The following is a 23,586-nucleotide window of genomic DNA, read 5'->3' as shown; positions in this document are numbered from 1 at the left end:
AAGAAGACCCCCATATTAAAAAAAAATCATAAAAAAGAAAGAACACTTTCACAACCCAACACAAGGTTGTATAAGGTGAGGGGGGCTGTCTGGTGTGTAAAACACTTGGTTGTAGCATTGTGAATGTTGTGCTTCAAATGCTATTGAGTCATGAAGAGGACCTCCCTATCCCAGTGTATTGCATGTCTAAATGGTGCCGTATTGAAAAAATCATAAAAAAACTGAAAGAGGTTTCACAACCCAAAGCAAGGCTGGGAAAGGTCAGAGGACCTGCTTAGTGTGTAAAACACTTACTTGCAGCATTGTGGGTGCTGTGGTTTAAATGCTATTGGCTTGTGAACAGCATCCCCCTATCCTAGTGCACAGTGCCACATTCAATAAAACCATGAGAAAAAGAGATTCACAACCCAAAGCTCTCCCAGTCTTCTGTGTAAACAATCATGGACATCATGATTTGAACATCATGGGTGCTGTTTTTAAAAAGCTGTTGAGTTAAGAATAGGAATTTTCATGCAGAATGAAAACAGGAAATAAAGGGTTTCAGAAATAAAACAAAGCTTTATTCCCGTGCTGACAGTCTGGGTAATTGGAAACTGCTGATCTGCTTCCTATGGTCATATATGGGTTTTTCGCATGAAACTCTATTGAGCAGTATTTCTGCGTTGTGAACGTATGTATGTATACAGCGGTCCCCCAGTGTTCCAGATGGTGCGTAATTGCGCATCAATCAAAACCCCGACTGTCAGAAAAGGATAATTAGCTCACTGATATGTTTATGGAGGGGTTGTGAAAATTTTCAAAGTCGTGGTCTTTAAAATGCATTTGGTTTGAAGGCGTTCTGTGTTATATGATATGTGATATGGCACAAGAATATTCGTGTGGAATAAAAAGACAAACTGAAGGCTGTGAGAACATTCACAATGTACTTTATACACAAAACAATTGTATATACAAAGCAATTGTTTCATAAAAACGCTACAGGCATGCCAAAATCGTTTTCGAACTTCAAGCTAACTTTACCCCGGTCAAAGTGATGAAGACACAGACATTTAATGAAAACGAATTTGATTCACTTAAGGCTCTGCTCTTTTGTTGTGATGTCATTTTAATTAATGTTAGCTGTGATTAGGTGTCGTTTTTGTCTCTTTTAACTTAAGAGTTAAAGAGTTTAAGAGTCTGCTCCTTTCTTCCTGGTATAGAAACATGTTCCATGTTTACAACCACCACTATAAATTATTTGTTCAGCTCTAACACCTGTCTGCGTTGACAAGGCATCTCAAAATGACATATTAAATAAGAACACGATCCTTCTGGTTACCATTCCTGTGGTTGGAGCGTTGTTTCACCCTTTTTCGTTCTTCTACAATATTTACAGACAGGGCTTTATCACTGGAGTTGTACAGAAGAAGTGTGCATCGGTCCATGAAAATCATCAGTACTGCTGTTGTTCTATGCATAGTTTAACCGAGAGCACTTAAAAGATGCAAAAAGCTTTCAAAGAAAACAGAATTAAAAGACAGCAGAGTAAGGAGGTAAAAAAGCACTTCCCCGTCGAGGAATTAACCACTGTCGCCCGTGTGACTGGATATAAAAATAACTGATTCGTTTTTGCCCAGTCTCTGGAAGCTTCAATGCGATTATTTTTCCTTCCTTATTTCTTCATTCCCATGAATTTACTCTGTAGTAGAGGAAACACGAAAGTGGGAAATTGCAGGCATTCTCCCTGAGCACACACCAGTGGGGATGTAGCTCAGTGGTAGAGCGCATGCTTTGCATGTATGAGGTCCCGGGTTCAATCCCTGGCATCTCCATGTGCTTTACATTATTGTGCTCACATCGCAATCTTCTGTTGAGTGAGAACTCTTTGTCGGTGTTCATAGAGAGCCAGGTTTACACAATGAAGTTCAGTCACACACAAAGTGCTACAGTGTTGCTCTGCTGTTTTAAATGTACCTCCAAAGCATTTAGTTCTGTTAACTACCAAATGATTTGAACTAATTTAACGTCATATTCAGGAAATCCAGAGAACGTCTCCACACTTGTCGTGGCTGTTGAAGAAATCACCTGTTAAATCTCACCCGGGATTTCTTGAGAAATCATTCAGCGAGTGAGTCCTCCCTCTGGACTCCGCACTAAACTGAAAGCTGCGCGAATTCCTCACTGCGTGTCCTGTACTGTTACAGGTGCTGTCGTGTAGATGTGGAGCACAGCCATAAGGACACTTTGAACTTTTTCCATATGTGAAGGAAAAGGCAAAAGAGCATGAATAGTATTAATCGTTTAAAATATCCATGGTACAACTCGAGAAAGTACTGAAGGACTAAACAACAACTTTTGATGATTACAAGAGATTCAAGAAACACAACCATCCACACACGGGGTTGGATCCTGAACGCTTAAGTTAAGACAAAGCGAAGGATACGAACTGTAAACTCTCTTCACGTCTTACCGTTTGTGAAATAAAACAATTTCTTACTTTCTTAATAATTTCTTACTGCTGATAGACGATTTATTGCATTTTAACAAAATCACAATTACAAACATTTTGGGTTAAACTGTTATTCACACACTCTAACGAAGATAAACGTTAGTGTCTTCCGGTGTGTGAGCCCATTTCTAATAAGAATAAAAAATAAGTTATATAAATTGAATTGTTCTACTTTTTATACTTACATAGTCTTATTAATATTTCAGTTAAATATTTTCTTCTGTAGTAATACAAGTCTCGATTTACAATTTTTGGACATTGTGCATCTTAAATAATTTTATTAGTTTCGGTTTTGGAAAATCGCGCCTAGAAGCTACCAAAACTGGTAATGTTCACAAGATGTGTAATGCAATAGCAGCCTTCTGGGTGGAAAACAAAAAGTATTTCTTGGTATGAATCCTAGCTCATTTATAGGCGGCATTCTAGGACTTCTCGCTTCAGAAATCCTGTCAACGCATCGTACGTTTCTACTCCACTCGTACGTTTCTACTCCATCAATATCAGCAGTGTTATCACTACCAAACGCTAAGAATAGATCCTGGCAATCCTTCGTGAGATCTTCGTTGGAAAATTGTTTATTTTATTTAAAACAAATATTTTCAATACCATCCAAAAAGTCAAAAGTTTCAATTGCATGCAACTGATGAGATCTCTTTTCGATGAAAGTTATAAGTACATCCAAAACACGTTTCTTGTGGATCCAGAAGAGGATCATTATGAGGCTCAAAACATGCCTGTCTCTTCTTTTTTTGAGGACGAATTGATTATTGAGGTGTAATCATTGGTTCAAAACCCAAATCATCTGGTATCGCTGTTGTTTCTTTGATAGTTTCTTCAAATCCTTCAATTGATCTTCCATATCGAGGGATAATATCATACAAGTTGTGGTTTTCTTTTAATCACCAATTTTATTAAAATGTCACCTTCTTTTACAGATGTCTTGCATGTTTCACAAGATATAACAGTCCTTGCATCTTCAGGTAAAATGTTTTAAAAAGTACAACAAAAGTACAATATACTGAACAGCATTTATGCTTACATGTATATTAAAATGAAGGTACATATACCAAGATATTAAAATACAATTGTACAGATTTGTGAAGTTTTCCACCAAATCTGCAGTGTAATTTTGAAGTATTATAGCTGAGAATGCAAGGTGAGTATGAAGATCAAATTCAATGAGTGAAAATGATTTTCTTGGAAGTTGCCGATGTTGGTCATTATTGATCATTCCAGGTGATATTGACTTAGGTACTCAAATGTTTACTTGGTGTAGCTTGAAATGTGCAAAACACTCACATTTCTTTCAAATATGAAGATGTTTTACTGTATCTAGTGCTCTGTACTGGTCAATCTGGGTGCTATAAAATACCTATGGTTTGAGGTGCAGTATAAAGTGAATATTGGGGTGTCTCTAGTGCTGTGGGATGCTGCGTTTTAAATTGAGCAGCTCCTGAAGGCAGGACAAGGAGTCTTAGATAGATAGATGCAATTTCTTCTCATTGGATCAAGAAAGTATCTATCTATCTTAACCTTTTGATTTGAAGGGAATGTAAATAACAGCCAGGTTGTCTCTTTGGTTGTGTTGTATCTGGTTCTGTCGACAGTGCCTTTTGTTCCTTGTGTGGATTAAATCATACTTATGAATTGATCACAAACATTTAGGCATTCTCTCCTTCTGGGGTTGATTTTATCATTGTGAGTGGCCAAAGGTTCCTTATATATTTAATTAAAAGTCTTTAATTGTACAAAATTAAGAAATTACAAATGAATGACAAATGGTTTTAAAAAGTTTATTTTTAAAAAGGAAACGTTAAGAAAATGTCTATACATTTCTGCACATCAGAAATCTTACATTCAGAATTCTATATCAATTAATAGTTTTATTTCAGAAACATATCATATTGTACAAGAAAAAAAGACTGAATGGAATAGGGAACTTTAAGGTCTCCCTGTTTTAAAACACAAACTGCAGGTCCTGTAGACAAAGTCAATGAGGACAGTGACTCACTTGTCAGAGCTCTCAGGTGACAGACAGTGTCAGTGTGGAAGCAGTGGAGTGAAGTGGACTCAGGTCACAGACAGTCTCAGTGCTCAGAACTGTTGTAAGACTGTGTGACTCTGTTGGTGAAGCTCTTCTGTGTCTAGACCTGCTGGAGGAGGTTCTCCCAGACAGCTCTGTCAGTCTCACAGCGCCCATCCTCTCCCTGAGACTCGTCCCCAACATCATCGTAGTCAGTCCTAGCAGGGGCAGGGGCTCCTTCTTCAGAGGGCAGTGTGGGCAGGACCCTGTCCACTCCAGGGCCAGGCTGGAGGACACCTGACAGAGAGACAGACTCATGATTTGTCAAATGAGCCAGTTATTGAAATAATATTGTTACATATTAGGATTATGAAAATTGTGAATAACAAAAATGACTGAGTAGATAAATTAAAAAATAAATTAATCATAACCCCCTACTTTTAAAGATTTTGCCAAGAATATACCCAAGCATTTGGTATAGTTAAAGGCACATAAGAGATTTGTTAATTAAATATTTGTTATTAACAACACTACACACACGAAATTACACACAACATAAATATACAGCACACAATTACAAATTTGCTAACAAGGTGTTTTAGACACCTACATCCTAACCACCCAGAAAATCCTCAAACTGCTACCAAGTATTCAGCTTTTACAGAACACCTTTATGAAAGAAAGAGAAACCAAACCTTCTAAACCTAAGATATTACAACCTACAGTTAAATCTCTCTTTGTGAACCCAATTGTTACAAAATGAATGGGAGCCTATCTCCCTGTTCTAAAGATGCTCCCACTAGCCAGGAGAGGCACTCTTTAACTAAGGGATTCTCTAAATAAGAAATAAAAGTTTCTAAAAACAACAGAAAGGCAAGCTCTCTTTATGAGGGTCAAAGACTAAACTCCAGTCTGGTCTTTCCAGTTGATCTGGACAAGTAGTAGAAGCAAGAAGTAGCTCTCGCCTTCTATCATTCCTGGACAGTTGATTGACAATCATTTACCCAGAACTTTATGGTTGCTTTGATCTCTGAATCTCACACCTCAGCATCTCAGCAAACATCGCCTTGCTTTGCAGCCACTAGCCATGTACTGTAATTGGAATTGGAATTGATGACATTACCCAGGTGTACCTAGATTTTTTAAAACACTTACATAGTCACAATAGTGTAGTGAATGGGGATTTTAATTTTCTGTAACAATAAGAAATTATAGCAGTATATTTTGAGAGTACTTGTAGACTTTTAGAAACTAATCAAACATAATTATCTATAGTCTCACACATGTATTCTAACCAGACAATATACAATTTATTGATATAATCATAATTTGCATAACAAACAATAAGCATAATAGAACATACTGTATCTGAGAAGTACTCTGCTTTGATATCAATGGCTATTAGTGGACTAACAGTTATAGTATACAGAATAGATGTAACAATATTGTACTCAAAAAGCGTTTAATAGGTTTTTTAAATTGAATTGTATCTTTTTGGAAGAATTGATGATTCAGTGTAGAATTCACTTATACTTATGAAGTATCAATGCTCTAAAACCACAGTGAGGAAGACCTAGTAATTCTCTCTGCAGTCAGAGAACAGAATTCCTGGTCTTCGGGAATCTAAAGCTTTGTTCTGCCCAGACCTCATTCACTCATCATTAATCAGCTGCTGATCAATTTAAATCAATTTAAATCTGATTGGCTAGGTGTGTCAGTAGGTGGGTTTCAGTGACACTGTGATCTTTGTGATCTAACTTTGTACAATTCAGGTCACTCAGTCTTTATTGGCTGTTATTGATCCTTGTAGGACATGATAGAGTGAAGCTACCGCTACTTCAAAATGCCTGATTCCCCCCTGTCTTGGATGACAGTGCAACAGAGATGGATTACTTGAGGTTATCTTTCCCATCCCTGAACTACCTAACCCACACTGAGCCCCCTGGCTGTAGCCCCTTTTACCTGAAGTGGGGTCTTCCTCACTGCTGAACACATCACTGTACCCAGAGGTTGTCTCATCAGAGAGGAGTTTCCCTGTGAACAGAAGAGCAGGTCAGTAATGGCTCTGTCATTCTGACACAGACTGACCTGTCAGAGACCTTTTCTCTTCCAGGTAGTGTTTATTTGCAGATATGAAATTAGGTTGAGACTAATTTCTAATGACAAAGGCTACTGTGGGCTGGTACTGGGGGTACTCCTTAGTCTTTTTTATAATAACTCACCTGACACAGTGTCTGGACTCTGGGGCACAGTGATGGCATCATCATAGTACTCAGGGGCCTCTTCTTTCACAGAGGACATCAGCTTTCCTAAAGCACACAGAGCACAGCTTCACTGTCACACATCAGCACACTGAGTTATCTAGAGCGCAGGACTGCTGGAGCTCATCAGAACACACTGATTAACTGAACATCACACAGGATCTAAAACTCCAGGCTCTAAGTACAGGAGATCAGGGGGAACCTGATTTCCAGTCCTATTCACAACTGTAATAAATGTAAAACAATTCCTAGATTTTCAAATAAGATGTTGAAGGAAAACAAGGCAGAGAAAGTTTGGCTGTATTTGGACAGTGAGGGTGGTGATGTGAACCCTATGAGATACTGAAGAGGAGCCGGACACTGGCAGCAGTGACCCAGAGTGAGTGTGCAGGGCTGAGATCACAGGGAGAGAGTCAGATTCATGTAACTGGTGCAGAGTAGTACAGACTCCGTATTCAGAGGCTGAGATCCAAGAAAGTAGAGAGATTCAGACTCTGTGGGATTGGTGCAGAGTTTCCCCATGTGATTGGACTGAAATAACCCACCTGACAAGGCATCTGGACTCTGAGGTACAGTTACAGCATCATCATAGTACTCTGGGATCTCTTCTTTCAGAGGAGTTATCGAGTCTCCTGAACCACACAGAGAGACAGAGAATTTACACTTCAGGACTCAGACTTACTTTGACCATAGAGCTGCAAAGTAATTGGAAAGTGTGATTTTAAATGTTTTATGGTGTATAGTTAAGCCAAAACTCTAGGGTCGCTGATTTATCTGATCTGAAAGGCAGCATGCTGTTCCGCAGTCTCCTTTTCTATCAAAACCAATGAGAGCAGCACCCTGTTTACCACCCCAGTATTGACCAGGTCTAGTTTTGCTCAGCATCTATGATTTGCTGAGATAATGCTAGTGTGAGGCAACACTGAAAAACAGACTTTATAAAGTATCAAACACGTGTGGTTATATTTATATAATTCAGGATTTTCTACATAAATTCTCTAAATGTCAGCGTGGTTTGAGGTGAGAGTGAGTACTGAACTGAAGACCTCCTCACTCCCACACTGAGCCCCCTGACTCAACCTCCCCTCACCTGGTACTGGGTCTCCCTCACTGTCCTCCACATCATCATATCCAGAGGGCAGCTCATCAGAGAGGAATCTCCCTGTGAACAGGAGGACAGATCAGTATTACCTGCAGTCAGACAGCAGCCTCACTGTCCTCTACTGGAAGAGAAGCCAGTGTGTGAGTTTGTGTTTATAAGGCAGATCCAGAATCGTGCTGTGTTGATTTTCTTCACTTAGTTTGACACCAGTTGAGAAAAAACCCTACAGGTTTAAAACTAAAAAATACCCTTTTTGTCAGAAACCAGTTGAGTGAGATTTTCTACAAGTGTAAGTCCTCAGATTTTCCTTAGAGGGTGGAGTTTAATCACACCTGAAGACTGTCTCCACTCACCTCTCCTGGGGGCGCTGTAGGTTCCCTCTCTGGCAAGTTTGTACTCTATTTCCTCGTAGACGGCATCATGATTGGAGGCGAGTGCTCCCTTAGATAGGGCTGTGTGAGGAAACAGACACTCAGGGTTAACATGCAGGGAGAGGAGTACAAGATAAAAAATGTCACTCCTAAACCTATTTTGGACATTTGAGCACACAAATGTTATGATTCTGGATTTGCAAATTTCCTGATATCTCCACCTGTAATTGTTGCTAATCTTTTTCAAATAATCTTTCTTAAACTACAAATGGATTTCTCTACCCTATTAAAATTGCTCACATACAGCACACCTTTAAATTAGACAGGTTTTACCTCAGGCAATTGTGATTTTAAAGCAGGTTTATTCCTCAAGGTAATTATGTAAATATAAGTTCCATGTGAGTGACAGAACTGACCACTAGAGGTCACTATGTGGATGGAGAGTTCCCTCCCTACCTTTCCTCAGCTTCCTGTTCTGGATCAGCTGCCCCACTAACAGAGCCAGCACCACGAAGAGCAGAGCCCCCAGCAGCAGGAGGACCAGGGGCGAGGCAGACAGGCCTCCCAGCGGCTGTGTCTGGGGTGTTGTCCTGGTTCTGCCTGAGAGAGGGGGAGACAATGGATGAACAGGGATCAGGAGAGGTGCTCTTGGGCTCATATATGCTTCGACAGATGGAATGTCCTGTTCTCCTCATGTTCCCATATGGGGCTATCATGGCTTCAGGGTGAACCCAAGATCAACGAAGAATAGTTAAGAATTCCAAATCTAAACCACCAGGACTGTCAGTAAATCAGTGATGAAAGAGAGGACACTAGCACTAGATCTACACCGGGAAACTGAAAACACTGATCTTCACAATGAGGGAGGAGAGGAGACACTACAGCAACACTGGGAATCTGAAGAGACAGAAAGACAGGAGTTATCAATGACAAGGAGGATTTATGTTCACCTGTAGCTGTTGTTGGACTGGCTGTTGTCTCTGACAAACCTGTAAAAGAGATAGGAGAGCTGTCAATATATTGCCTTTGGTTTTACAGCAGGTTATATCCACAGTGGTCTTAAAAAGAAAATCTTTACATTTGTTCCTTGAGGTCAAATCTAGGATTGCTGGATGAATGGTGTCTTGTTCGGAATTAAAGCTTAGTGTTGTTCACATACACAGGGCTACAAAACATCCCAATCTTGTGACTGATGATCTTAGTTGGATTAGTTAGATATAAAGCAGTGATAGAGTATGGGTGACATCAGTCTAACTTCTCCATTGATCTGCTACCTTGTTCATCTACAGTTCTAAGACTATCCTCACCTGTACAGGTAACCCCCGCATCCTCCTTGTGTCGACAGTCACTCTGATTCAGTCCAGAGTGACAGCAGTCCCACAGGTGAAGTTCACTGCCTGTGCAGTTCACCTCGTCCAGCCAGATGGCGCCGTTTCCTGGTCCGAATGAGGCCTCTATTGCTGCACTCACTGCATCCCCACAGCCCAGCTGTCTGCAGACCACCTGGGCATCCTGCAGGTCCCAGGAGTCGTCACAGACTGTCCCCCAGGAGCCCTCATACCGCAACTCCACCTGGCCAGAGCAGTTAGTGCCTCCAACCAGGCGCAGAGCCAGTGGGACTGAAAGTCAACAGAAAGGTTATTCAGTGTCATTAGATCTGTGACTGTAGATGAGAGCAGAGAGGTTACTGAGAGTTACTTCAGCTCAGTGACTGTAGTAGAGGTTAGTGAGGTATTGAGTGGCTCTAGAAGAGAGCTGTATGGTTACTGTTCCTCAGCTCAGGGCTGCAGTGTCTCTGACTGTTTTACACACTGAACTCACCTGGGCAGTGCTGCTGAGGCTGCTCTTCCTGAGGGGCTGGAGTGCTTCTGTCAGCTTCTTTTCTAGGACCTTCAAAGATTAATAGTCATATAAAAACATTATTATTATAAAATGAATAACAATGACATTGCTTTCATTTTTATACATGTTTGGATATAAATTTATAATAATTCAATTGAAAGCTCTTATTATGTTCTGAACTTGGCAAAACACTAATCCACAGAGCTGCTCGAGATAAAGACAATCACTGCAGAGCTGTTTAAGAGGAAGGCAGCATTACTCTTCACTCTCTACCTGAGCAGGTGATATTAGCCACTTCTTGGTCTGTGCAGTCATTCTGACCCCAGGGGGAGGAGGGACACTGCCACAGGGAAGAGTCATGTTTGCGACAGGAGACAAAGTCCAGCCATTTGGGATCTGGGCTCAGCCTGGAGTTTGTCTCTCTGATGGTGCCCTTGTCTCCACAGCCCAGCTGTTTACAGATCACTGCGGCTGTGGAGTCAGTCATGCCGTTCTGACACACACTGCCCCAGGTGCCATTGTAGTAAACCTCTGCCTGTCCTGAACAGCCTGCAGACAGTCTCAGCAGAGTGTAATCTGTCAAGACAGCAGGGAAAGTTAAAGGAAACAAACCCTGACAAGACAGCCCAACGCTTCATTCTGAACTGGTAAGAAACAACTAGCAATGAAATGAAATGAACATGTAATGAAACAATGACAGCTGTACAATAACACAGTTGACATGAAGGTGACAGGCAGGACTGTGTGGTTCTGTTCATTCAGAACCTGGACAGTACATCACACAGAACTTTAAATCCCATTACATGATCAGGTTCTGACCCAAAACATCATTCTGATCAGCTTGGCTATTCAGCAGCAGCACAACTAAGAGACTGAGGCATGAAAGTAGAACTCTTGGCTCAGGATGAGCGGTGCAGCGTTATGAATGGAGAAAACGTGGCTCAGGGTGACATTTAACATTGTGTGGGTCATCAGGATCTGACCAGAAGCCATTCTTGGAACAAATCAAAATGAAACATTTGAGGCAGAAAATCATGAAAGATAATGGCCAAGACAAATACACCCAAACAGACAACAGGTCTTATTGATGTGAGAAGTTTAAAGTTTGGACCCTAGATTTTACTGGAGGACTGAGATGAATATATCCCCATTCACTAGTGGAGGGGAATTTCTCTTGAGTTTCTTTCTCTCTTTATTTATTTTTGCTGGGATGTGAATATGTGCATTCACAACTGTATCATAAATATAAATATTTATTTTAAAATTAATTCTGCATCCAGCTCAGTCTTTTCCTCAACAAGATGCATTTAAGCACTCCAGATGCAAACCATATCCACAATGTGGAATTCCAGTATGTGGATTATTTTATTTAGTTAACTTACTGAACACAAGATTCTCACATTCTCACAAGTCAAACATATTTAGGCACTCTAGATGCAAGCCATATCCACAATGTGGGATTAAAGAATCTGAATCATTGTAATTTTAATTATCTCCCCTACCTGAACACAGGATTCTCACATCCTCCTTGTGTCCACAGTCATGCCGTCCCCACCCTGCTGAAGGACACTCCCACAGAGACGACTCGTTCCCCAGACAGCCCACCTCGTCCAGCCAGATGGGTCCAGTTCCCTGGCTGAAGGAGGCCGGCACTGGGGCACTGAGGGCCGTCCCACACTGGAGCTGTCTGCACACCACCTGAGAGTCTGCCAGGTCCCAGGAGTCATCGCAGACTGTCCCCCAGGAACCATTGTGATATACCTCCAGCCTCCCAGCACAGTCACCTCCTGCACCAACCAGCCTGAGGGACAGCTGATCTAGGAGCAGAGAATTAGAGGTTAGGGGTCAGAGGTCAGTGCAGTACTAAGAGATCACCATGACCTGCTGTTACAAGTTGAAGATTATCTCGGCCCACTAGGCACAGCAGATACAGTTCAAGTACAATGTTTCTTGACTTTTGATTAATTTAATATATACTTATTGTAACAGATTGTTCATAAGCAGTATACCAGATAAGTTACTTTTCTGACCCACTGCTGGGCACAGAGACAATAGCTCCACCGGTGACAAATTGCAGTATTCAGATAGATGCGTTTGCTGTAGATCCCAAAGACCCTAGTGTGTTTGTGACACAGAGAAAAAACTGCACACACACAGCTGTTGCCTCACTGACTGATCTGGGATTCCACTGAGCAACAGAGACATCAACACACACTGAGAGCCCTGGAGATACAGAACAGGGGCTAATTCATACCTGGTGTTTTGGAAAAGGGAACAGCTGAAGAAGGGAAACCTGTGAAACAAACAGAGAGAGAGAAAACAGACTGTGAACCATGTGTGAGAGGTGCAGTTTAGCACCAGAAATGAAACTAGAATTAAAACAGCACTGATGTGATTAAGACAGTCTTCAATCTCTCTTTACCTGCTCCAGGTGAATCTCTGGTCATATTTGAGTCTGTAAAACAGAAGAAAGGAGCTCATTTCTGTCCACAGGAGTGATGTTTCACCAGTGCAGGGTCAGCTGTGTGTGGGGCTCAACTGTACATAACATCTGTAATTATTGACTTTCTGAGACTCACTTTTTTTTCAGCCTCCTGTTAAATTGGGCTCCATTAATTAAACTAATTAAACAGTTCAGGTGTTAATTACGGGATACTGAGATCCAATACTTTCTTTCATTTTTAGGACAGTGATCTCAATATAAATGTAAAACAGATTTATGTCCACAGTGAATTGTTGTACCTAATCATCTGAAAAAAAATGACAATGAAAATGATTACCCCTTTAGTTAATATTTGAGTTATATATGATATGATTCAAATATGCTCACATGCTTTAAGGAATATATTTTTACTGGCAGCGTGTAACAGAGCAGGTATTCAGTAAATCATGAAGACAGTGTGCTGCTGTGTGTAAGCACATGATTTTTAAACATAATTCTCACCAGAGCAGATGACTCCTGCGTCCTGTCCATGAGAGCACCCTGCTCTCCCCCATGTAGAGACAGCGCAGTGTGAGAGACGGCTCTCATTGCCCCGGCACTCAAACACATCAGCCCTTACTGGTCCACTGCCCTGTCCAAACCAGGCCTGTCCTGGTGCTGCTACAGCCTCCCCACAGTCCAGCTGCTGACAGAGAACACTGGCATCTCTCAGGTCCCAGTACAGGTCACACACTGTCCCCCAGTCCTTGAAGAGCCACTGTAACTCCACTCGGCCAGAGCAGGAGTCAGAGCCGTTCGCCAGCCTGAACCCTGTGTATCCTGCAGATAGGAGAGAACTTCACCAGCATGACACCACAGCAGGCTACAAGAAATACAACAAATTAAAGTACCAATACAGTGAAAAAAACTATAAGATTCAGCACATAGTGAGTGAGAAACCAATAGCAGGCATATAATAAGAACAGATATTGTGATGCCATAAGTGATTGTTTCCTCAAAGGGTGCTACTTTCCCTGGGGACTCATTTTTCCAAGTTTTCCCCATACGTAAGATAACGATGTGCAGCTCATAGGAGACAATTAGCACCCTGCTCTAGGCCACATGAAACCAGGAAGGATTTGGAGAAGACAGAAAAATTCCCCGATAATTGCCTCAGCCTGGCACATATTGAAATAAAGTATTAATAAATCATCCCCAAGATGAAAGTTTTCACTTACATTTTTCATCTCTACAATTCCAGTCTTAGGCCTGAAGAATAGCGTTGATATTTCTGTAACTGTCCTTGCCATCACACTGGCTGTTTACCTTACTTTTCCTAGCTTCATCAGTGAGCAGCTTTGTTACAATTGAAAAATCTACCTACTACCTGCTAACTGTACTTTTTTCCCCACACAGTCTGAGAGCTGAAGGATAGGTTTCTGATATTAAAACAGGCTTTGACACAGCATAGGCTGATAAGTTTTCCCAGCCTCAAGGCTGAAGGATAGTTTTGGCAATTGGACAGGCTGTAGATATACGTTTCACAAAACAGCCCATTCAGCTATGTCTAGTGTGCCCGGTCCAGGTCATATACTGTAAGTTCCAGCTAATAAATCACTGTTTTAAATTAAGTCTGGTGTGTGGGGTGTGTGCTTGGGACCCTGCCTAGAACATGCCGATTACGTGCTGCCCCACTCGACACTCCTCAGGAGATCACCCACTCTCCCCTGGAGATCACTCAGTCTACATCAGAGATCACCCAATCAAAATATGTATAATTTATGACTCTATAACAATTGTTTCCATGAGTGAAAACGTTGTGACAATCTTACCTGTACAAGTCAGACTTACAGCTCTACTCTGGGAGCAGCTGTGCTCTGGCCTGGCTGCAGTGGGGCAGTGCAGTAGTTTGGACTCTTGTCCTCTACACTGGAACTGCTTTGACCTGACTGCACCCTGGCCCTGTCCGTAATGAGCCCATCTGTGTATCACTGAAGGAGCCCCACAGTCCAGCTCCCGACAGACAACCTCTGCATCCTGCCAGTCAAAGTCAGAGTCGCACACTGAGGTCCAGGTGTTCTTGAGATTCACCTCCACTCTCCCAGAGCAGAGACTGTGTCCGTTCACCAGCCTCAGGAAACCTGCAATAGAGAACTACAGGCTGTCAGTCTGAGCAGGTAATCTCTCATAGTGCAGCTCATTGCTCACTGTCGCTGAACCTGGTGCCTGTGAGAATTAAACTTACTACCCTATGAAAATAAACCAACTTCATGTGAAAAAATAAATATAATAGATTCTCAATTTAAATCTTGACTTCTTATTGTTCCATTCATAAACAGATTTACACCTACAATTTGGCATAGAAAATTAAATTTTAGAAATACATACACTATTACAATCAATTGTACAATAATGCAGAGTGCTTTCAATAAGAATATAGATAATAGGATAGATATAGATAAAAAAAGTAGATAATAGGAAATAAATAAAAATGAAATGAAAGAGAGGAGAGTCAGAAGAAAATCTGAAAGGTCAACGTCAGATAGTTAAACCAAAACATATTTTAGGGCTGAATGTTTTTACTGAATGTAAAATTGATTGTTTTCCTCCAGAAATAATGTAGATACATGTACATCTAATAATTGTAGATGAATGTTAAACTCTGTTAAGATCAAAGACTCTAAATCATCAATCTCCACCTCTGTGCCCTAACATGTGCCTCTAAATAAGGTGTTCAGTGCATCATTACCTGTACGCTGGGGCAAATACAAGATATGAAAATCAGAGACACTAAATTAATCAGTTTGTGTAATACTACAAATCAAACTATCACCATAATTCCAGCTGTTCCACATGTTCATAGCAATAACCACAGTGCTGAAGATGCCACCTGTGGAACACATTCAACTGTACAATAAGTAAAAATAGAAACTGATCACGAATCCATCCATCCATTTTCAAACTGCTTCTTACAATTCATGATTCCCAGTGTAGCCAGGGATGTAGACTTAATAAATACAGAAGAAAAAAAACGGATCGATATCACCAAATTCACAGAAGCAGAATGGCATGTCATATACTCAAAGAAAAGATTCCCCATTGCCTGGCACTGCTGAAACAGGACTGTCTGACCTGGGCACTGACACACACTCTGGACAAGACCAGGACTGTCACAGCCTGGCACTGCTGGAGCAGGACTGTCTGACCTGGGCACTGACAGACAGTCTGGACAAGACCAGGACTGTCACAGCCTGACACTGCTGGAACAGGACAGTCAGACCTGGGCACTGACACACACTCTGGACAAGACCAGGACTGTCACAGTCTGGCACTGCTGGAGCAGGACTGTCTGACCTGGGCACTGACAGACGCTCTGGACACATCCAGGGTTGTGCTTCTCCACATGAAAGCAGATCTCAGAGAATGACACACTCTCATGGAGTTCAGCTCCACGTACGCACAGCTGGGTCTAGCAGTCAGCTCCTGGCTATGTTAGGGATTCGGTAAGAGAAACCGAAACCAGTGAATGAACCCACTTGGAGGAGCTGATAAAGCCTAGCCGTGATCCGAAGAAAGCCGTAGTCGAAGAAACGAGCCGAGAGTCCAGGGGAAGCCAGAGATCCAAACAGGGAACAAGTTAGCGAAGCCAAACTGTGATCCGAAACCGTAGACAATAGAGCAATCCGGGAGTCCAGGGGAAGCCAGAGATTCAAAACAGAGAGTGAGTACCGAAGCCAAGCCGTGATCCGAAAAACCGCTGTCAAAGGGGGAAAAAGCGTAATCCGAAAACCAAGAAAGACACAAAGTAGAAGAAGGAGTAGCGCAACTAGGAAGCTCGAAAGGAAAACCAATACTGAGCCAGGAGGTAGGAACAGACAGGTGTTTAAGTACAGGATGAGACGGGGGTGTAGTGGTGAATAAGTAAACTGATAGGTAAACTGATGGAGTAAGGCTACGCCTTCTTCTGTCTCCTCCGTTGCCGGGAGGCAGGGATCGGAACAGGCTACAGTGCATCACAAGAAAATACATGACCACCAGTGCCGTAAAGAAGTCAAAATATGGCAGAGCAGTTTAGATGTTAGATGTCTAGTCTGAAATATCAAACCTGAAATCATTAATTTACATAAATGAGCCAACAGAACTGTTTCTTCTCTATTTATATCAAAAGCTGCATTGGTTTCTTGGATTCTTAAATTCTGGGCTCATCAGAATCAGACCGACAGTCACTCCACCACCAAGGATCAGCCTTTTGGACAGCTGGTAGTGCAGCTGAACTCCACTACAGCACTGAGCCCCACAAGACCATTAAAAGACACCTGAGACTGTCCAGATCCACTGACACTGACACCAACATACCATTAAAACACACCTGAGACTGACCAGATCCACTGACACTGACACCAACGTACCATTAAAACACACCTGAGACTGTCCAGATCCACTGACACTGACACCAACATACCATTTAAACACACCTGAGACTGACCAGATCCACTGACACTGACACCAAAATACCATTTAAACACACCTGAAACTGACCAGATCCACTGACACTGACACCAACATACCATTAAAACACACCTGAGACTGACCAGATCCACTGACACTGACACCAACACACCATTTAAATACACCTGAAACTGACCAGATCCACTGACACTGACACCAACATACCATTAAAACACACCTGAGACTGACCAGATCCACTGACACTGACACCAACATACCATTAAAACACACCTGAGACTGACCATATCCACTGACACTGACACCAACACACCATTTAAACACACCTGAAACTGACCAGATCCACTGACACTGACACCAACATACCATTAAAACACACCTGAGACTGACCAGATCCACTGACACTGACACCAACATACCATTAAAACACACCTGAGACTGACCAGATCCACTGACACCGACACCAACACACCATTTAAACACACCTGAAACTGACCAGATCCACTGACACTGACACCAACATACCATTTAAACACACCTGAAACTGACCAGATCCACTGACACTGACACCAACATACCATTAAAACACACCTGAAACTGACCAGATCCACTGACACTGACACCAACATACCATTTAAACACACCTGAGACTGACCAGATCCACTGACACTGAGACCGACATACCATTTAAACACACCTGAGACTTACCAGATCTACTGACACTGACACTGACATACCATTAAAACACACCCGAAACTGACCAGATCCACTGACACTGACACCAACATACCATTTAAAGACACCTGAAACTGACCAGATCCACTGACACTGACACCAACATACCATTTAAACACACCTGAAACTGACCAGATCCACTGACACTGACACCAACATACCATTTAAACACACCTGAAACTGACCAGATCCACTGACACTGACACCAACATACCATTTAAACACACCTGAAACTGACCAGATCCACTGACACTGACACCAACATACCATTAAAACACATCTGAAACTGACCAGATCCACTGACACTGACACCAACATACCATTTAAACACACCTGAAAATGACCAGATCCACTGACACTGACACCAAAATACCATTAAAACACCTGAAAATGAAAAGGCATTTCACCCAACAGCACAGTGGAACCACAGCAGATTGTCACTTCACCAGTGCTAAAACAGTAAAGACAAAGTGAAGTAGATACAGACTCACTGAGCACAGCCTGCCTGTTTAAACTGAACAACACTGAACAACACTGAAGTGCCTGGAGAGAGAGGATGAGCTACAGGAAGACACTTCCTGTTGTCCTGCTACATAAACACAGAGGAAACACAGAAAAAAGACACACTTAAATTAATATATAAATTTAATATAATATGTTTATAACGTATATTGCTTTTAATTATTATTATCATCATATTATCAATACTAGATTTTAATTTATTTAGTTTTAATTAAATGGATCATGATGATGGACTCTAGATCAGTGGAGGAGTTTTCATTGTCCTCAAGCTGGAGACTGGAGAGAGTCTCTGTCTCTTACCTGAACACCTCACTCCAGCATCAGAGTCATGACTCAAGCCCCAGTCTTTCACTTCAATGTTTCGACAGTCCCTCAGCGCAGGAAACCCCACCCAACAGGACTGATCCAGACCCTGGTCCGAAGTGAGCTCCTCCTGGTGCTGATACAGCAGATCCACAGCCCAGCTGTCTGCACACCACTGCAGCATCATCCAGATCCCAGCCAAAGTCAGCTACTGTCCCCCACTCTCCATCATGATACACCTCCACTGTCCCCTCACAGGGACTGGCACCATTCATCAGCCTCACATCAGCACTGCCTGCGGAGAGAGAGAAACAATCCCTATCACCATGTCTACAGGATATTTTTATATTAAGACATTTTAGAAATACACCTGGAATTTTTATTTGGTTTTACCTGTTTGATTGGATTGCTAGTCTCTCCCATGGGGAACAAGAGACAGTGGAGTGACATTAAGTCCACCAGCAGCCATCTTACCTCTCCCTCCACACACCTGTGTCCAGATCCTGTTATATATCTCTCTGTCCATATCACTGTGTGACTGCAGAGGGCTGTTCTGCTATGGTTACTACAGTGGACAGTGGCTGTAAAGACTGTGCTCATGTGTTTCTAAAAGCTGTGGTTAGTACAGTGGTCAGTGGCTGTAATGAGTGTGTTCCTGTGTTTCTGGGAGTTGTGGTCAGTACAGTGGTCAGTAGCTGTAATTACGGTGTTCCTGTGTTTCTGGAAAATGTGGTCAGGACAGTGGCTGTAATGATTGTGCTCCTGTGTTTCTGGAAGTGGTCAGTTGGCTGTAATGATGGTCTTCCTGTGTTTGAGGAAGCTGTGGTCAGTAGAGTGGACAATGGCTGTAAAGTGTACAATGGCTGTAAAGACCTGTAAAGACCATGTCCTTCAGTTTCTAGAAGCTGTGGTCAGTATATTGGTCAGTATATTGGTCAGTTGCTGTAATGACTGTGCTCCTGTGTTTCTAGAAGCTGTGGTCAGTACAGTGGTCAGTGGCTGTAATTACTGTGTTCCTGTGTTTCTAGAAGCTGTGGTCAGAGTGGACAGTGGTTGTAATGACGATGTTCCTGTGTTTCTGGGAGCTGTGGTCAGTATAGTGGACAATGACTGTAATGATGGTGTTCTGGGTTTCTGGAAGCTGTGGTCAGTACAGTGGACAGTGGCTGTGGTGTCAGAAGGCTGAATGACTGAAACCAGGTTTGGTGTATCTGGTGTATCTGGGTCTCAGGCCCCACATGTACTTAGCAGTGCACACTGACCACATGTCTGTATCAGACACTGATTTAAACACTGATAAGTCTTTTTAATGGTCTACATTGAAAATAAGTTATAAAATCCAAAACAGAATCAATAAAAATATTTTCTTAATAGATGGATGCTTCACAACTTGTGCTGCAATATGTGAAGTGTAATGCTGCAGAAAGATGGAAAATCTGCAGCAGGAGATATAATTGAAACCCAGGCGCGGGACTTTGAGCTCTTTCAGAGTTTGAATGATCAGGGAGTAACAGTGTTTAAAAACACACTGATCTCTGTTAATACACTAGTCTGTTATTATACCTGTTAGAGAGGGCAGAATTGAGCACAATGAAATAAACAACCCCTGGTAAATATTTTGAAGATGTTGTATTATTGTTAAAACATTTATATTCCATTTTGTTTGCAAATGGGAAAATTTCCTAGCACATGACCCAAATTACAACCAAAATTTTGTATTTTATTATTGTGGTAATAGATAAGGGATTGTCAAGTTGTACAACATTTGTGATAAGGTTGCTAAATATCTACAATATTAATAGTTATAATAATTATATGTTAGTACTTAAAAAACATTATCCTTAGTCTGTGTTGTGTGTAATAGTGTATAACTGCATATAAAACTATTAATACAGCATTAATAGAAAATAGTTTAAAAAACATATAAGCTGAATTAATATTATGATTAATTGTAGAGGTGAAATTCTTGTTAATACTGCAAATTGTTTATTATTTTTCCTTATTTATAGCACCAGAATAAAATCAATTATAATTTTAAGGAATATCCATAAAGCTGAGTTTTAAATTAAACAGAAAAGCACTTCTGCATGCTGTGGTCACTACGGCGGGCAGTGGCTGTAATAACTGTAGAACCTCAGATGGCTGGTCCTGGGTTCCAGGAGACTGTGGTCACTGTACTGGACACTGTACTAACTCTGTGGCTTCCAAGTCCTGGGACCAGTGTTTCTGTGTTACTGGGACCTGTGGTCACAACAGTTGTCAGAGGCTGACAGGTACTTCACATGTTGTGCTGAAATGTGTGTGAGGTGTATATTCCCATTGTCTGTATATGAATTATTGACAATGATTTTCTAGCCTTTACCTGCCAACATCTAAACTTAACACATGATCATCAGATTAAATTATATTAAAGAACAACATTTTTCAAAAATACCAGACAGGTTTAACATATAGGCACAGATACATTTATTATGATGTTGTCCTGAGCAACTGCTCAAAAATCTAAACTTGAGTCCTGTGATTACGAATTAATTTTTAAATATTGCATTTGTATGATAACATGTAATTAAATATTTAATTTGTATAACTCATACTTATATAATTGCATTTGATAATAATTTCAGATTTCGAATGTAGTCAAAAACAATAAAGCATTCTTATTAAAACTTCACAATTTACAAAAAAAAACCTGTCATTAGATAACTAACCTAAAAACACAAAATAAGTTATTTAGCTGTTAAATAATAGACAAATCCTGTATAAACACAAAACACAACTACCATTTTTTAATTCTTGCTGTAATGCCACAATGTCTTGTAGTTGTTAAATTATTAATGTTACACCTCAGTTTCTGATGAGACCCCAGTTAATAATAATACACCTACAATACTAAGAATTTTCACAATTGTGTTAATATTTTTCATTTTATAACTTATAAAGCAATAAAGAATGTAACTTTTATCAGCCTGTCCTTTTCAATGTGAAAACAAGCAAACCTGGTCTTTATGAACCAGGTAATACATATATCAGTTTTATTTTAATACTATAAAAATACAAGAGCTAATTGTCCTATGACTGAAAATGTTTTACATTTTCAACATGTAATTGTAAGTCTTTAAAATGAAGAATTCACACTCATAACTTCCTATCATATTGGAACACATATTCTTATAACACCTAGAGGAACTACTTGTTTTCACAGCAACTGAATATCACACAGCCTAACGATAGAAACCTGGACTGTCTGAATACACCAAAGATATAATGGCAGCATTAAAACTCCAGTCTTATTTCTCTAGCATAAACACTTTAGGTGGTAATAACACATTTACTGTATATCTATTAATTCATCAGTCTGTAATAATTTAATATGAGTCACAAATATAATTCACTATTTAAAAACACGTGTATCTCTATTAATGCACCAGTCTGTAATAAGACAATACAGAGGAGTCAGAATTGAACACAATAAAATAATAAACAACCCAGGGTATTTCTGAATCATCCTGTATAATATGATATTATTCTAGAAACATTTTTTATTGCTCACACTTTTTTTGTTTTCGAATAGATGAAGACTTTTTCACATGTCACAGCATATCACTCAAATTATCACTTATATATAAAGTTTATTATTACAGTAACAAGTAAGTTAAATAACTTTTTAAAGATTTTATACACTCCATGTTTTCACAAATTATCAATAGAGGGTGATAATGGCCAGCTTCTGCTCTATCCATCTATAACATTATTATTGTATAATGTTTAGAAATCTTAAGAATATTTTAATAAAATCCAATAAAAATTAAAAGCAACTAATTATATTTAGACACAACTAATTATATTTCCTTACTTACAGACCAAGATAAAATACAGTTATAATATTTTTTATGAATACCCACAAACTGAATGTAAAATTAACTTTTAAAAATTGTTCAACCCACTTATTGCTCCATTTACATCAAAACTTTACTTAATTTAATTCCAGTTGTTGTCTGTCTGTCTGGACAGGAGAAGACTGGTCACTTACTGGCTGAGCTGTGCAGCACCAGGACAGCGAGAGAGAAGATGGACAGGCAGCTCTCCATTGTCATCAGGACAGAGTGCAGCTGAGACCCCTGTCTTCACCCCTGAGCCCACAGGGCAACTGAGCTGCTGCTCCACACCCCGGACCCCCAGTAACAACACAGCCCCCCGCCCCGCCAATCACACACAGCACTGCCTTTTCAGACTGACAGCAGGAACCTCTCACACAGGCGGGACGCCAATCACACAGGGCCCTTTCAGTCTTCTCCATATATATCAGAGACACATCACTGTTTCCTCTCCCTGAAGACACTCCCAGCAGCGCGGAGGAGAGGAGAGACAGGAGCAGCTCTCCTGTCTCACTAGAGGAAACACAGATACAGATACAGACAGCAGGGCCGCAGGTGCTACAGGGGCAGGAAGAGATCAGATATTAAACAAAAAAAAATCTTTGCAGTTCTAGACAAGTATTATAATTGAAAATCAGTATCAAGATAATCAATTATGTATATATGGTCCTGTAATTCTTGCTGTCTGTATCAGGAAGTGTCTAGAACGTGGTTCTGTCTTGCTGTCTGTGTCAGGCAGTGTCCAGTGACTGGTGTCCTGAATATGGTCCTGTCTTGCTGTCTGTGTCAGGCAGTGTCCAGTGACTGGTGTCCTGAATATGGTAGTATCAGTGGCAGCAGCAGTTGTGGTAGCAGTAGTAGTATTAGCAGTTATGCTGTATTTAAACTCTCCTGTTCAATATAGCAGAGTTCTTGTGTTACAGCTTCACCATAATAGCTGCAGCAGCAGGAGTCAGTTTCAAATTTGAAAAAGCAACAAAATTATGAAAAAAAAGTTCAGTCCTTGTTAATACAGCGGCGATTTAAGGTAGAGCTTCACTGGAGCTACAGGTCAGGCTCTGCAGTGAGTCTGTGGTTTTTGCTCCTCCGAGCTCTTCCAGCACAGGAAGCCAGGCTGTACTGTGAGGCTGTGGGTGTCAGTGTGATGAGGCAGCTGAGAGCTGAGCTGTACAGGG

At 40.9% G+C, this 23,586-nt stretch overlaps 1 protein-coding gene, 1 long non-coding RNA gene and 1 other non-coding gene across 3 annotated transcripts; 1 reads left to right on the top strand and 2 right to left on the bottom strand.

Moving 5' to 3' along the window:
- The first annotated feature begins 1,739 nt into the window (after positions 1 to 1,739).
- Positions 1,740 to 1,811, top strand: trnaa-ugc (transfer RNA alanine (anticodon UGC)). Its single transcript has one exon. It is a non-coding gene; the product is annotated as a tRNA-Ala (tRNA).
- A 2,821-nt stretch (positions 1,812 to 4,632) lies between these two features.
- Positions 4,633 to 12,611, bottom strand: LOC148669924 (antigen WC1.1-like). Its single transcript, XM_088631011.1, has 13 exons — positions 12,510 to 12,611; positions 12,342 to 12,380; positions 11,590 to 11,904; positions 10,361 to 10,663; positions 9,553 to 9,864; positions 9,196 to 9,234; positions 8,702 to 8,845; positions 8,228 to 8,326; positions 7,863 to 7,934; positions 7,318 to 7,404; positions 6,734 to 6,820; positions 6,440 to 6,545; positions 4,633 to 4,729 (listed from the first exon to the last, which is right to left on the bottom strand). The coding sequence occupies exons 1-13, from the start codon at positions 12,532 to 12,534 to the stop codon at positions 4,633 to 4,635; spliced, it is 1,725 nt and encodes a 574-aa protein (XP_088487137.1). The 5' UTR covers positions 12,535 to 12,611.
- Positions 12,612 to 12,829: 218 nt separating this feature from the next.
- On the bottom strand, positions 12,830 to 22,729 carry LOC148669923 (uncharacterized). Its single transcript, XR_015937026.1, has 4 exons — positions 22,567 to 22,729; positions 18,534 to 18,831; positions 14,342 to 14,650; positions 12,830 to 13,349 (listed from the first exon to the last, which is right to left on the bottom strand). It is a non-coding gene; the product is annotated as an uncharacterized LOC148669923 (long non-coding RNA).
- Between the last annotated feature and the right edge of the window lie 857 nt (positions 22,730 to 23,586).

Source organism: Lepisosteus platostomus, chromosome 5 (genome assembly GCF_059453375.1).
Source record: "Lepisosteus platostomus isolate fLepPlt1 chromosome 5, fLepPlt1.hap1, whole genome shotgun sequence".
Lineage (NCBI taxonomy): Eukaryota > Metazoa > Chordata > Actinopteri > Semionotiformes > Lepisosteidae > Lepisosteus > Lepisosteus platostomus.
The sequence above is the reverse complement of the archived record's forward strand: the minus strand, read 5'-3'. Positions and strand labels throughout refer to the sequence as shown.